The following is a 15,017-nucleotide window of genomic DNA, read 5'->3' as shown; positions in this document are numbered from 1 at the left end:
GAGTATGTAGTTTTTTACAAAAATAAATCACGCGTAGTTTATCCGAAAAATACTAGTTTCATTTAAATGAATAAAACTCGTGAAAATCTTAGATCTCATTATACATTATTATTAAGACTTAAAGACAGGCCCCTTTTAAATTTTATATTTTCTTTTGTGATATATCTGTGTTTATTGTTTTTAAAATCACAGCTATTATATTATTTAAAAAGGTAATATATTTACTATATTTTAATACTTAGTAATCTTTCACAAATTTCTTAATTGCGTTGACATAATATGTGTGGATAATCTTGTAATGGACAAAATAAAATTCCTCTATTCTTTATTGTAATTTATTACATGTAATAATTTAGTTTTTTTAAACTTTGGCAACATTAACAATACGAATGTAGGGATGTCCGATACCATTAAAGTATCGATACGCACTCATTTGAATAGTACTCAAATCTTTATTTTTTTTTTGAAAAATAAACGTTGAAGGACAATAATTATAACAAAATTGAGGAGAAAAAAGTATTTATTAATTGGAAATGTTATGCGTTACGTGCATACTTTAAACCAAAAACTCTTTAGCCTTAAGGTTCCCCAAAATCAGTAATCGTTCAAGGTATTTTGGAGACGATCTGTTCCGTGTTTGAGACATTGTCGCGCCAGCTTTGGAAAAAAGGCACTCGCTGGGAAGTGATGTAGCAACAACTATTAAATATTCCTGTGCGTATTTGTATAAACAAGGCACCACAGACTTCGTGTCATCCCATTCTGCAAATGGGTTGCTTTTAAGTGAAACCACTGGATTGGATGGATACAGAGAAACTCCATCTCCCTGATGAGATTTCTTTTTCCTTTTGTGTCCATGCGCTAACTCTTTATTATGTTTTCGAGAATCGTATTCTGGTGGTGCTGGGGATGAGACATCTTCTGATTCACTTGAGCTACATAGTTATCCGAAAACCATAGTTCTGAGTTTTTGAATAGCTCTTCCGGATGCCGAGGGGTCTTGGAAATGAAGGTTTTTGTACCGTGGGTCGAGAATTGTTGCAACGGCTGCGTTATAGTTATATTCGATCATTCTATATCTCTTTATCAGCTATTTCAATAAAAATCATTGTATGCGCAGATCGTTGTAGGTGTTTTTTTTCGCCTAAAGACCTTCATACGGCAGCCAGCATTGAACTGGCACTATCTGTTATAGCCGCACGAATTTTGTTAAGTAGATATCCCATATTTTCAAAATATCTAGCAAGTTTGCCGAAACGTAATCAGCTGTATGTTACTGACTTAATGCACAAGTTGCAAGATGATAAATACACATTTTACAATTTTCTACAAAATGTATGGTGATGCCCCTAAATCCTACTTTATTCATTGTCTCTGTCCATATGTTATTCTGTTCTGGCTTAAACAGAAATTGTCTATCTTGGACTTACAAATAGCAACACAAGTATCGTACTTTTAAGTAGTCCTTTTCTTTAAATACTTTGCACTAGGAATTTTAAAAGTAGCTTCCAGTTCTTTTACAAGTCGTAAAAAGCCTTCATCTTCAACTATGTTAAATGGACGCATATCTCGACAGATAAAAAATATCAATGCTTGAGCAATTCTGTTATACTTCGTACCACCAGCTAAATAAAATATATATATAATGTAAAATAAATATTTATATTTTTCTCATGAATACTAATACTATCTGTGTTAATATTATTTTGTTAATATTTAATCGAATATATATTTCTTTACTTTTATTTGATGAAATTCGATCAAACGCATCCTTTATGGAACTGCTCAGAAAAAGCTCTTTTCGAGTCTCGAATTAATGTGCTTACACTAGAACCGTCATCATGATCTTCTAAAATTTTTGATGTTTATGGTTGGGATTGATCATCTTCCATCAAATGCTTTGAGCTGGCAACACTACCGTATTTTTGAACTGAAACATAAGAACAAAAATTAATACATGACAGATCGAAAATCTGCAAAGTATCGATAATCACAACGGCAACACTATAGCCACTTAACAATAACAATGGGCGATCAGAACCCTGAAGAGGAAACTTCTTCTTTAACAATAACAAACACATAACCTTTGTACAAATCCTATTCGTGCAAACAAATTATCTCATCGTCCCGCGTCCGTCATCAAATCATATCATATAATTCATATATTACAAGTATATAGACAGTCACAGTACCACTGCTGGTTACAAAACTAAATTTATATACAAAAAGTATCTAGCTACCTACCTAATCTACTTTTTTATTTAACATTTTAAGTAAGAAAAGTTTTAAGATCCTACCTTTCGTTGATCCCTTTATTTTTCTTTTTTCTGTAATTGTGCCTTTGTCCGCAGTAATTCCGTGACCACGAGTTTTATAACGATTGAATAGATTGGACGTATTCCCACAATACTTCACAGACTTGAACATTGTTTGATTTTTGCAATTGTTTCGTTTGTTTCAGTAAAATATTTCAATATTATTGATTTTGGTGGTGCCATGATAACGTTGGAATGATAAGCCGATGATTACTTTAAATAAAATAACTCGTAAACAATCACTTTCTTTTCACTCGTATGCTCAGGTATGCCTATGACTTGAGGTATCAGGTACGTTTGTTTTTTTTTTTTGTAATGTATATTGCTGTTAGCCTGCGGCTTTTACAGCGTCACCGGAAGAGTGGGCCAGTGCTGGGACCGGTCTGTTACGAAAGGGCCTGAAGGGCCTAGGGTACGTACGTTTCAGGCATGTTTGAACTTTGACGTCTGACGTCTGACGAATGACAAGTGACAAGTGTGAAGTGAGTAGTGACAAGTGACAAGAGAGTCACACGCGCTGATTATCGGTAACTCGGTAACCGAGGTTCTGTATGATGCGTTCGGATTTTTTTTTAATGGTGATGTATATTCGATTTGATATCAAGTAACTTTGTTTCGATACCGAGTATGTATCGCAAAATTGATTCGATGCAATAATCGAGTAGCTTCTCGTATTTACTAGTATCGGAATATCCCTATACGAATGATTTAGCTAGAATCAAACCAAAATTTATTTCACAATTTACTTTTTCTAATTTATATAAAATTAATACTTCGACGTTTTTAATCATAAAATATTTCCAAGACTTTACTGTTGGTTTAGTGTTAGATGGAAAGTAACGATTAGTAAGCCTAATGAGATGTTGACTAAGATATATATATATTCGTAAAGACACGAATTTGTACTAGGAGATACCTTAGTATGAAAAACAATAGTTAACCAAACAATGATAATAATCTCAGCAAAATTTTAAATTGTCACATTACACATGCAGCATCTTCAAATTTGGTTAGATAGAGAGAGGAGCTGGGACGGTGGAGGTGAGCGTTTAACGCGTAAGATAGGGGCCCGTTAATCCTAAACCTGGGTCGCTAGTCCCAGGCACTGTTGAAGCTCCTCTCCCTGTAACGATGGACCCGGCACCAGCACCAGAGAGGTTTCGTCTCTTATCCACATTAATACAGTCATGTATAAGGATTTATGAATGAAAAATTAGTTAAGCTTTGTATAGTGTGAAGATACGAACTTGTGATAATAGCACTGTATTTTCACCGCGGATTTGTTCATTAAAAACACATACATTTGTTGTTTTAAGATTTTCCTTGATATATCTTAGCATAAAAAGAATCAATTTAGGTTTGTATATAAAAAAGTGAAATAAACAAATAAACAAATATCTTATAAGTAACAATATTTTTAATTGAAAATGAGAAACTAAATAAGTATATATATGTTTTAATGACATTGTAGATGACATTATAAATAAATCTTCAATCGCATATTCATATTATATTTACTAACAATCAATTCCATATACACTTTTTGTTTGTTACTCACTAGATATTTTTAAGTAAAACTTTTTTGCGTGGTAAAAAATTCAAACTGTCACACGAATGTTTATGTCAACGATGTTGACACTTGACATATAGATGACATAAATTGCACGTTCGATAAAAAAAAGAAAACAAATTCGTAAACAAATATCACAGTTTAAAATTATTATGTAATGTTAATTAAAATAGTAACTTAATTATATACATTAAATAAAAATATATAAAAAATAATTAATTATTAATTTACAAAAGAGTTCTAACAGTATAAGAGTACTAAGAGTGGCTGTCTATGTATCATCGCAGTCCTCAAACGGATTGGCCGATTTTGATGTGGTTTTTACATTTCAAAGTCAGTTTCCTTGCGGTTGTTCTTAGCTATGTCTGGTATGTTTTCCAGCAGTGTAAAAGTATCAGCTCTTGTATAAAATGATGTAAGGCATTTTTGATCTACGTTTTCTTAGTTAAGTGCTTCAGGCACACAAGTATAGTCGTTTATACTTGTATGACGATTAATGCCTAATCTTTCTTTTTGATAATGAATAGTGTGTTTTGTTCCGTAATATATATAACTTTTTATTGATTAAACTTTGTGAGATGCATTATAGTTAAGTGCTTAAGATTTATACATTGCTGAAAATAGCTACAATGTTACCACAGGTTTTGATTCACTGAACTCGACACGGACAGTTTCGAGTTTTCCAAGATGTATTAATGAAGAACTGCAAACTATCTAATCTATTGTTGTATTGTATCTATGTCTCGACGACCAATAATTTTATATATATAAGTTGATGTTATATCTAGTCTGTGGTCGATGTGGGCGCCTCGTCCCTGGCCAGCAGTGCTCTCAGCGCCCGTGTTTCTTGCGTGAGCGCTGCCACGTGGGCGCGGAGTGACGCGTTCTCTTGCTCCAACACGCAAGCTCTCCATGCAATCTATATTTGTTAAATATTAATTATCATTATTTAAAAATCACTAATATATATATACTACTACATACGGACAATTAATAGTTTTTCATTCGTAAATATCATATTAATATTAACATTATCATATTAACTTATCAACCTACTAAAGGACTTGGTCTTATCCAGAACTAACATCAATTCATTCTTGGAACGTACTTCGAAGACGGGTCTATTAGGTCCGTTTCGTTTGGTTAGACAGAGAGAGGAGCTTGGACGGTAGAGGTGAGCGTTTTGTATCTAGTGTGATAATTGACTTGTGGTAAGCGACCTGTTTTCAGTTATCCTGCGCCAATATTTCCTTTACTCTGATAAAAAAATCTTACGGTTTAGGTACTCGTTTTGTCTCCATATGTTTATACACCCATATCGTGAGACATACGTTCTTAGTCTAAACTGTATATATATATATATATATATCCCACTTATATATCAATGACAGAGTCTGATTATAATAATAAATGTGTATGTTGCTCTCTCAAGCAAAAACGACTGAATAGATTCTGATTAAACTTTAATGTAAATATAGTCTAGACATCAGAATAAGACATAGGATAAAATTCAGCACAGGATTCCGTGGAAATCCTAAGGGGCCGTCGTTACGGATACATTGTGTGTGAACTCCGGTGATACACTATAGAGGTCTTAGCGTTGATTACTATTGCTATTTTTTGATCCACTTTACACGTTTCTGTTTGGACTTTGTGTCCAACCCGAGGTCTAAGGAGATAAAGACAGGATAGAACTAGTATTTTTATAAATAAAGAAATTATCGTATTTTATTCTACAATACGACCTGATCCTCTCTCATTCTCCTGGCGTCTCTGCTCTTCTTAGCCGCCTGATTATTCCGTCTTCGTCTCTCGAAGTACTTCTCGTCTTTCAGCTCGCTGGGTATGGGTCTTTTCTCACCGCGACGTCTCCCGTCTTCTGGCAACGAGCTCACGCTATTCGTGGATTCGTTCCCAAAAGCTGGCGTATCAATAATCAATGAGATATCTTTTTAGAATCTTCTTCCAATTAGATTTCCTTTGGACCGAAAATAATTAATGTGGGCCCAAGTCATTATTGTGAGGAAATAAGTAGCAGTTTTGTTGTATAAAAATATGCAATACACGAAAATTTTGATTATGTGAAATAAATAAATTACAATTATAATGTAAATAAAAATGATTAAATTTAAAAAATATATTCATTGAGGAGCTATTGTTAGGAAAAGTCAAGATTCAAGTAAGTATTTTTTTAGTCATTTGACGATTATCTGTTCATAAACGTGTTTGTCGATTTATTTATACATACGTGGTGAAGACAGTGGTAGGTGGTGACAATATGCTGGTAGACACGGTGGTGGCAGAGCCGTCAGGAGTGGTACCATCCCACGAGCTTCTGGGTATTCAAGACAAAACATATATGATGATTTGAATGTTAATATACAAAAAAAAAAATTATCATCTGTTTGTGCTGCTATAATAACAGCAAATAACTCAATGATTATGCATAAACGATACATGTCTGTCTGTCATAATTTTTGTCTTGTCTTTGTTCCTGCTGATCTCGGAAATATATCTGCGTTGATACAAACTTATTCAAACGTATAAATGATTGCCGCCCTTTTTGGGAGTGGGAAAGCCGAAGATCAGAACAGGTAGTGTTAAAAACCTTCATGATGAACTGTCTTCTGTGTAATAACTCCTTACTATAATTTTTGCATCTTAACTACATACGGAGCGTTAAAATTTTTCTATTGATTAATCTTCTCAGATAATATATGGATCTGTAATACATACAAACATACATACATATATTTGTAGCATTAACGTATTATTAGATGTAAAACGGGAAACGCTTCGTATGTAGTGTGAATGCAAACTTATAATAAGTGTGTTGATGAGTAAGGTAATTACAGGCAAGGTGCCCGCCAGGTGCTTAACCCCATACAGTCGCATACATAAGTGTTAATGAAATAACAGCTACATGCTTAATGCATATACGGAAAACCAAATATATATATATATTTGTTTTTTTTGTCCTGTCTTGTCTGTCTGTCTGTTCCCTGTAATCTCCGAAACGGCTGGAACTATTTTGACGTGACTCTAGAGGCACCACAAATAATGTGATCTATTACAATACCAAAAATAAAGCTAATATTTTCGTATTACTAAGCGTTATGTTAGTAAAAACTCGGGTGTATGTTGTTTATTAAAAATTTGTTTTATTTAAAATCAAACCGAAAAATATTACATTTATTTCAAAGGATACTCGCGAAATTTAATTAATATAGCATTTTAAATCTCCTGATACACGTTTAAGTTTTTTTAATATAATTTAATTTTGTAAGTTAATTGAGATGTTTTATGTACAGCATTGGAAAGGAATTTATTTCATTTATCGATCTGCACTACCTAACTTTGTCTAAGTAAAACATAGTATGCTAATATCTTCTCAAGCTCGCTCATTACTTTTTTTTAATTCATATTTTCGAAAAAATGTTCTGGCAAAGACTATCCAGTCTTTAATATTAGACCAATGCATAAAGTAGATTTTAATAAAATTGAACTCAAATATTTTATATATAAAAGACAGTTGTGCTAGTAACACTATTCGTAACTCAAGAACAAGCGTAAGGATTTTGCTGAAAATTGGTGGGGTGATAGCTGAGAACCAGGAGAGGGATAGGATGTTTAATTAAGTGCGATCGAAAAATATATAAATATCATATAAAATTCAATATCTGGTTATTTAGATATTACTAATTCTGAAATTGACTCGGACGAAGTCACGGGCAAAAACTATTAATAAATATAATATTAACCAACGTTCAGCGCCATCTACAGTCTGTTTCGTACTTGACACAATACAACTGTTAGGCTGTGAAGTGTGAACTAGTGTTAATCATCGGGAATTCCATGTTAAATTATTTCCTAAGCCTTTTTCGGATGTCTAAGCTGTACTACAGTAAATTTTCATCATAATATATAAATTAATTTTTGAGTTAAAGACTAACAAACATCCTCGCAAACTTTCATATTTCTAATAATTTAGGAATAACACTTTCTCGATCGACTGTACTCGTGAAATATAAATGGCCCAGTTGATCGGGGTCGCGTGCCCCTAATCGGTGGACAGCGGGGAGATCGCTAATTGTTTACGAAAATATTAGTTTTTCACATTATAACACGTTGAATATTATAAAAGCTAATATTATTTATAATCTTTTATTTGGATTGGATATTTGTTACAGATAATAAATATTTTTTTATTCTGTTTACAGTCATGTCAAAGAGTAAATCTTTTCTTTCTGCCTGCAGTGATGTCAAAAAGGTCGTATAGCTACATCGGTGAGTTTAATTTGACTGAATGCTTTGTTTTAAATACTTCCAAGAAATAAAAAAATGTTTCAAAGTTACGACCTAGCTCACATTTATGTGTGAAAACTGCTAACGCTCCGTATCTAGTGTGACGCAGACTGTGAGTAAACATGTTAATATAAATGTTTTAATGGTTTTTTAATTATTAAATAATTATTTCACTTTCCACTTCCCATAATTTAGTGAAAATGTTACCGGGAAATACTATCTTACTATGCGTTCGTACAACTAAAAACGAGTAGTTTTAATCCCTTCATTGATATCCCTACATACATACTATAACGTACGAAGTTTTTTGATTAGAAACTCTATACTATCTGTGTGTAGGTACAAATCATACATTTATAAAGAAACAATTGCTTGGTTTTAATATACATACTTATAAATGAAATTTGTGTGTCTATTTGTACTATTGAAATGAGCGTTTGTTAAAAAAACGCTTGAATGTATGTATGTACGGTAAATACACCAAAACAACGTTTTTATACCTAATGTTTGTTCGTCTGTCTATTTATTCCGGGAGTTCTCTTTATGGCTGGACCGATTTTGACGGGACTTTTATTGGCAGGTAGCTGATGTAATTAGGAGTAACCTTGGTTACTCTTTATCCCCAATGTAAGGCGGGGCGTAAGCGCAGCTTAAAAGTATTTTCATTGGCTTTTTTCTTACGCAGACCGAGTCGCGGGTAACGGCTAGTTAAAAATATGTAAAATAAATGCAACACTACTGATGTCGTAATAAATATGAATTAAATGATGTAACAAATCTGTTATAACTTTAAGAATAAGATAGGGAATAAGAAAGACATAAGGTCGGAACGCACAGAACATTTTCTTAACAACAGAAAGATTAAAAATAAGTAATTCCTATAAAAATAACTGCAATCTAAATAGCTTTCTAGTGAAACAACCAAATCGTCTCATCATCATCAGTCTATCGGAGCCCACTGCTGAGCAAAGCCTCTTCTCACATGGAGAAGGTTAGAGCATTAATCACCACGCTCGCTCAAGGCGGATTGGCGAATTCAAAGTTATGATTTTTAAATTATAAGTCCAGGTTTCCTTACGACGTATGTATGTATGTATTCATACAGATGAATTTAGTGAGAATTATATAAAAAAAAAAATACTTAATATTAGGTAAACAAAACATATAATGTGAAGGGTACAATAGAATTAAGGCCGTGCTTCACCCGGCCGTGGGATTTAACAGCTGTTTAAAATTGACTGGTGTTCAGACAAATGCGACTTGAAATGATCAGATAGGAACGCATTTTATATATTAACATATAATATCAAACGATCGATAGTCCTTCATAATTGATTGATTATTTAATGTTCAATGTCATATAATATAAGTCATTACGTTTAACATCCAGTGACGTCACACACATTGAGGAATGTTCACGGGTCGATGTATATGTGTGTGTGAGTTGTGGTAGTGTGTGTGATGTTGATTTCATTATTAAATATAAATAATATCTTAATGTACTTCTCTGTAACATCATCAGCCTATTAGCCTACACTGAGTAACGGCCTCTTCTCACATGGAGAAGGTTAGAGCATTAATCACCACGCTCGCTCAAGACGGGTTGGCGATTTCAGTCTTATAATTTGAAATTATAAGTCCAGGTTTCCTCGCGATGTTTTCCTTCACCGTCCGTCAGTGGTGTCTGAATACTCTTAGAAAGTACATATGACTCGGAAAAGATCACATTTGTACTCGCCAGGTTTTGAACCCGCGCCCTCACGTGAGGGCACGAGAGGCGGACCTTTGACCTCCAGACCACCACTACTTATACTTCCCTGTATAAACTTTAATAAAATATTTTCCCTAATATTACGATAATTTAGAAAAGAATTAAATAACCGAAGTGATAGTTGGATAGGATGTTGATAAAAAGTATTTTATTCAGTACAATAATGTTTTGTTTATCTTTCATACTATTTTATTACAATATTTTAAATAGGAGCATGATTTTTTTAAATACATATATAAAAAAATATCTAATATTTTCTATACTACTGAAATAAAATCGATTCTCTTCTTACAATTCGTTTTAAAATTGACGAATATTTAAATTGCATATAATACAAATTTTTTGAACGAATGCATTTCTCCGGAATCGAATGTTCGAGTTGTTTGAGTTACATCAAAATCGATATAGGAAACATTGGTTTGAGCGTTATAATTAAATAGGTGTTACAACCCTATTAAAAGGGGTCAAACGCGGTCGCGCTCCCTCATATTGACCGGACGCTTGTTTATTAATTTTAATCCCTCTTGAACAAATACAGTTTTTTTTTAAATTTTAAAATTTTTATGACATCCTTATTTTGTTAAGCGTATTTTGTTGACCAAAGCTAATAATTGTGTTTGATTTTGATCCAGTACTATTTATTAAGATCTTACTATCAGTGTGTGACTTAGGTACCGAAAGTTTGAAGGTATATTCCGTGATATGTATTTATACAGCTCGCTGATTGTTTGAAATATTCTGACTGCCATTTTATTGACAAAGATCAGATCCTACGCAATCGTTGAATGACCACATTAAATTCCAGAACTTCCTGAGATTTAAGTGCAGTGTCTTTGGGGTTGAAGAATTGGGGCAGGTGGAGTTCAAAGCCATTTGGGTGAAGAAACAATTAAAAGCTTTTTATAGCTGGTAGAGCCTAGCTGTGGTCAAGTTACTACAGCTCGAACATGGGCTGGCTCGACCGGGGAGGTACCACCCTCTCATAGAAGAGCGTGAAGTAGTCTTTAATGGCTGCGTTTCGTCGGATGGGTGGAGAGAGCCGGTTGCCCTTTCCCGTTTCCCATCCTTTCCTCTTTTTCTTCCACAATCAACGTCGGCAACGCATCCGCAACATCTCTTATGTTGCACATGTCCATGGGCGACAGTGATTACTTCCCATCAAGTAGGCAGTCTGCTCGTTTGCCATCTTACACAGAAAAAAATAATGTTCAGCGATAGCAACGTGTTTGCTTCTGTCTGTCTGTTTTGAAGCTATTGAAGTGTATATGGGACCAGCTATGGAATTAAACTTATCATATCTTATAGTTAAGAAAGATATCTTCTAAGTCGGACAATTGATTATCAAGAAACAAAATGGTTATCAGATTAGTATATATATATAAGAAGTCCTGGAGAGAAGTGCTGGTCTAGAGGTTAAAGGTCCGCCTCCCATGCATGAGGGCGCAGTTTCGAGACCCGGCAAGGACCGATGTGATGTTTTCCGAGTCATATGTACTTTCTAAGAGTATTCAGACACCACTGACGGACGGTGAAGGAAAACATCGCGAGGAAACCTGGTCTTATAATTTCAAATTATAAGATTGAAATCGCCAACCCGTCTTGAGTATACTATACAATATAATACGCTCTTGATATACTATAGTGACGTTTATATACTCGTATTAAAATAGAAAAAAAGACTTCTTTTTACCAAAAAAAAAGACTTCTTTATCTTGGAACGATATTTTAAAATAGTACAATAATTATTATACTTAGAATAAAAAAAAAATAATAATAATTAAATAAAAAATGTATTAATCTTATAATAATGTACACTTTGTATTGCTTTTATCGGACATACGTTTTATATGTTATACAAAATTTTTATCGTGACTTTGTCCGTTTGTAACGCTCAGAGAGGAACGTACCGATTGTGTAAAAACAATACATACAGTAGCCTACGTTGCGGGCTTTTCTGTTTAAATAACCTAGAACGGACTCTAGCGCCATCTGCCGGGCTGGTTTGTGAATCTAAACCATATGAGGCGTAACTATACATACAAAGATTCATTCAAATCGGTCCAGTCGTAAGCAGTTCAGTGACGTACACACGTAAAGTATATATATATATGACACACATCGAGTGTCTTATTTCACTTTTATTCGTGATTGTACTTAATTCAGAGCTGATGGCAGATTCACTGAGTGACTCGACTTATGTATATATATATATATATATATATATATACAATAAAAAAAATCATTAAAATCAATATTATTAATTGTTTTTAGTTTAAATACTTTAAATATATAATATATACAGATACTACTCATTTGAAATATTTTGAGTTTGTTAAACGAGAGTGAACATTGGTTGTAATTTGTTGATGAACAATTAAAAAATTTGTCAGATGTGTTTGTACTTATAATATGTCGTTTATTTTCTATTCTGTTCTTTGAGTTATATATATGTATATATTTTTTTCATGTATCAGTTCAAGTGCGAGTTTTAAAATTTTAACTGTCACTGTCATTGTCACTGTCAAAGTTTTTCAGTTTAATTATAAATATTTTTTTATTATACTTGTTCGATCTCTTCGTATTGATTTCAACAATTCAATACTCGTAAGGACTAACTCGGTAGTTGTTGAATAGGACACACGTTTTTCTATTGCTTAAGAGTTAGTTTATTTAATGCTGATAATATTGTCTTAATGCTTTATTCAAATAAATATATATTTAAATAAAGTATACTAGATATATACATGGGTAACAAAATTTTATATTACGATGATTCATTATGATATAAAATTATTGCAAAAAAAAAAAAATTAGGTATATATTATATGTTACCAGGCGGCACTACGAAGTGGTTGTAGCTCCGTAGAAGTCTCAACGCGGTGAGAGCGCTGTGCGGACTGCATGAAGAATCGAAGCCGTACATGTTTTCCATTTTTGAAATTTGTAACAGTTTATTTTATTCGGCCAATATAGTTTATTTTTGTGCCAGTATTGTCTTATATTATTGTTCTGCCAATATGGTTTAATTTATTTTTTATTGTGCCAGTACTTTTTATCAATCAAAACGGTTCTATATTTTAAATTTGTTTTATTTTTTGTAACTGTGAATTGTTTGATTGTTTCACTGATACACTTTTATTTATTTGGTATTTTAACTCTTATTTCTTTATATAATATCCGTTTAAGAACTGGTGTAATAAGTCGTGACTTACAATATATCACAGGCCTAATTACAAATGATTGTTTTTCATCATATACGAAAAAAATTTACTAAAATTATATGCAAATTTTTAATAATATTAATATTCGATGCAATTTGTTTATTTATATTTTTTCGATATCACGTATATTTTTTTATACGTTCACACAACAAACAAGCCATGAACTAATGTCTTCAGTTGGAAAAACTTATATAACATTTCCCGTTCAGCCATTGGCTGATTTTGTAATCGTTAGGTAATTTCCACGTCTCTGATTGGTCGAGGAACGCCCTTCGTGTGTAATGACTCTGTAACAATGCATGGGAAATTATTAATGAAGTGTGATTAGTTTGAGTGGGTGCTTTGTATGTCGAGATTTGATTTTATTTTACAAAAGCATTTAAAAATCGTATTCTTAAATTTGTGTTCATTATATTATTTATATATTAAGCAAAAGCCCCCGTTTGATAGTACATAAATTCATATTTGACAATACATTAGAATTCAATAACAGTAAAATAAAACTAAATTTATAATTAATTTAAAGCCAAATAAATATCTTAAATAAAAACTCTTTTGTAAATCCGATGTAACATAATTAAAAAAAAAAATAATACCAACACTATAAAGAACCTTAAGCAAACATGGCGTCTTGATAATTGTTGTTCTTCACACGTTGTAAATGTAACAATCTTGTGACAGTAAAATCGATACATTACACACATCGAATATATTGAAACAATAAAAATTGTATTTAATTTTTTATTAACAATAATATTAATTAAATAATAATCTATATTTATTTCAGAGGTAGAAAAGTCCTAGACTGTTAAAATAAATAAAAAAAAACAAATATTTGTAGAAGCGGTCAAAAGTGAAGAGGATAAAAGTGGTATAAAATATATTATTTTAATTCATTTAAATAAAAAAATTCAATATACATATATAAATTAATTAAAAGGTTATGAGACCCAGTCAAATTAAGTTATCATTTTTTTAGGTTTATATATATCAGTAAACATCTAAAAGATTGCTTAAAGCATCACAACTAACGCTCCGATATCTTAAACTTCGGATCTGAGAAAACATCGCTGGAAACTAAAAACATATATTATTTGTTTCGTATCAATATCCGGAATCCATCTTAAGTCAAGCGACCATCTTCTTGCCTTTTGCCAGCAGTTTTAGTACCTCTCTGTATAGGCGGCGCCACTTTCTTTATATTGAGTCTTATATAAAACACCCAACTTATGGATATTTTTCATTGTAAGACTTATGATGCATCAGGTAGATTTTACCTGGATTCCGGATATTGATGAAAAAATAATAGGTAAGTTTTAATTTAAGGTAAAACTCTCTATTTTTTACCTATACCATAGGATTAGTGCAGAAATTTACAAACAAAAAAAAAAAAACAGCCTAAAAACATGAAAATATTCGTCAAAATATGAGAAAAATGACGTTTGGTTAATTGATTCAGCGAAAATATATTTCAATGCAAACATTTCGCGTCAAAGATGATATTTGATTTCCAAAACTTGTAAATTCCTTCACTCTAAGTCACTTTATGGTGTGTGCTTTTTAGGTGTGTCTGTTATGAACGAAGCCGACTGAAATATACTCAACCGATAGGTATTCCAAGGTCACTGCGTGTGTCTGTTGAGGACGCAAAAGCAAGTGAGACGAAACCTCTCATCATTCCATGGATTCACATTCGGGTGCCGGGTCCATCGTTGCAGGGAGAGGAGCCTCAACACTGCCTGGGACTTGCGACCCAGGTGTAGGTTTAAGGGAGCCTATCTGACGCGTTAAACGCTCACCTCAACCTTCCAAGCTCCTCTCCCTACCTAACCAAA

General features: G+C 32.7%; 1 protein-coding gene and 1 long non-coding RNA gene across 2 annotated transcripts; both read right to left on the bottom strand.

The window, feature by feature from the left end:
• Nucleotides 1-502: 502 nt before the first annotated feature.
• Nucleotides 503-2,049, bottom strand: LOC133320546 (uncharacterized). Its single transcript, XR_009753813.1, has 2 exons — nucleotides 1,282-2,049; nucleotides 503-999 (listed from the first exon to the last, which is right to left on the bottom strand). It is a non-coding gene; the product is annotated as an uncharacterized LOC133320546 (long non-coding RNA).
• A 2,586-nt stretch (nucleotides 2,050-4,635) lies between these two features.
• Nucleotides 4,636-13,154, bottom strand: LOC116776795 (transcription factor ces-2-like). The gene is made up of 4 exons (XM_061529140.1): nucleotides 12,794-13,154; nucleotides 6,134-6,220; nucleotides 5,631-5,806; nucleotides 4,636-4,804 (listed from the first exon to the last, which is right to left on the bottom strand). Exons 1-4 carry the CDS (start codon nucleotides 12,891-12,893, stop codon nucleotides 4,670-4,672), a joined length of 498 nt encoding a protein of 165 aa, XP_061385124.1. The 5' UTR covers nucleotides 12,894-13,154; the 3' UTR covers nucleotides 4,636-4,669.
• Nucleotides 13,155-15,017: the final 1,863 nt, after the last annotated feature.

This window comes from Danaus plexippus, assembly GCF_018135715.1.
Source record: "Danaus plexippus chromosome 29 unlocalized genomic scaffold, MEX_DaPlex mxdp_37, whole genome shotgun sequence".
In the NCBI taxonomy this organism is placed as follows: Eukaryota; Metazoa; Arthropoda; class Insecta; order Lepidoptera; family Nymphalidae; genus Danaus; species Danaus plexippus.
This window is presented reverse-complemented; position numbering and strand designations above follow the sequence as displayed.

Bases quoted from the DNA above. Each gene is read 5' to 3' on its own strand.
- LOC116776795 (XM_061529140.1), bottom strand. From the start codon at position 12,893: ATGGAAAACATGTACGGCTTCGATTCTTCATGCAGTCCGCACAGCGCT. The intron at 6,221-12,793 runs GTAACATATAAT...TTGAATACCCAG, and splicing joins CCACTTCGTAGTGCCGCCTG to AAGCTCGTGGGATGGTACCA. The intron at 4,805-5,630 runs GTCGTATTGTAG...TAACAAATATAG, and splicing joins GGAGAATGAGAGAGGATCAG to ATTGCATGGAGAGCTTGCGT.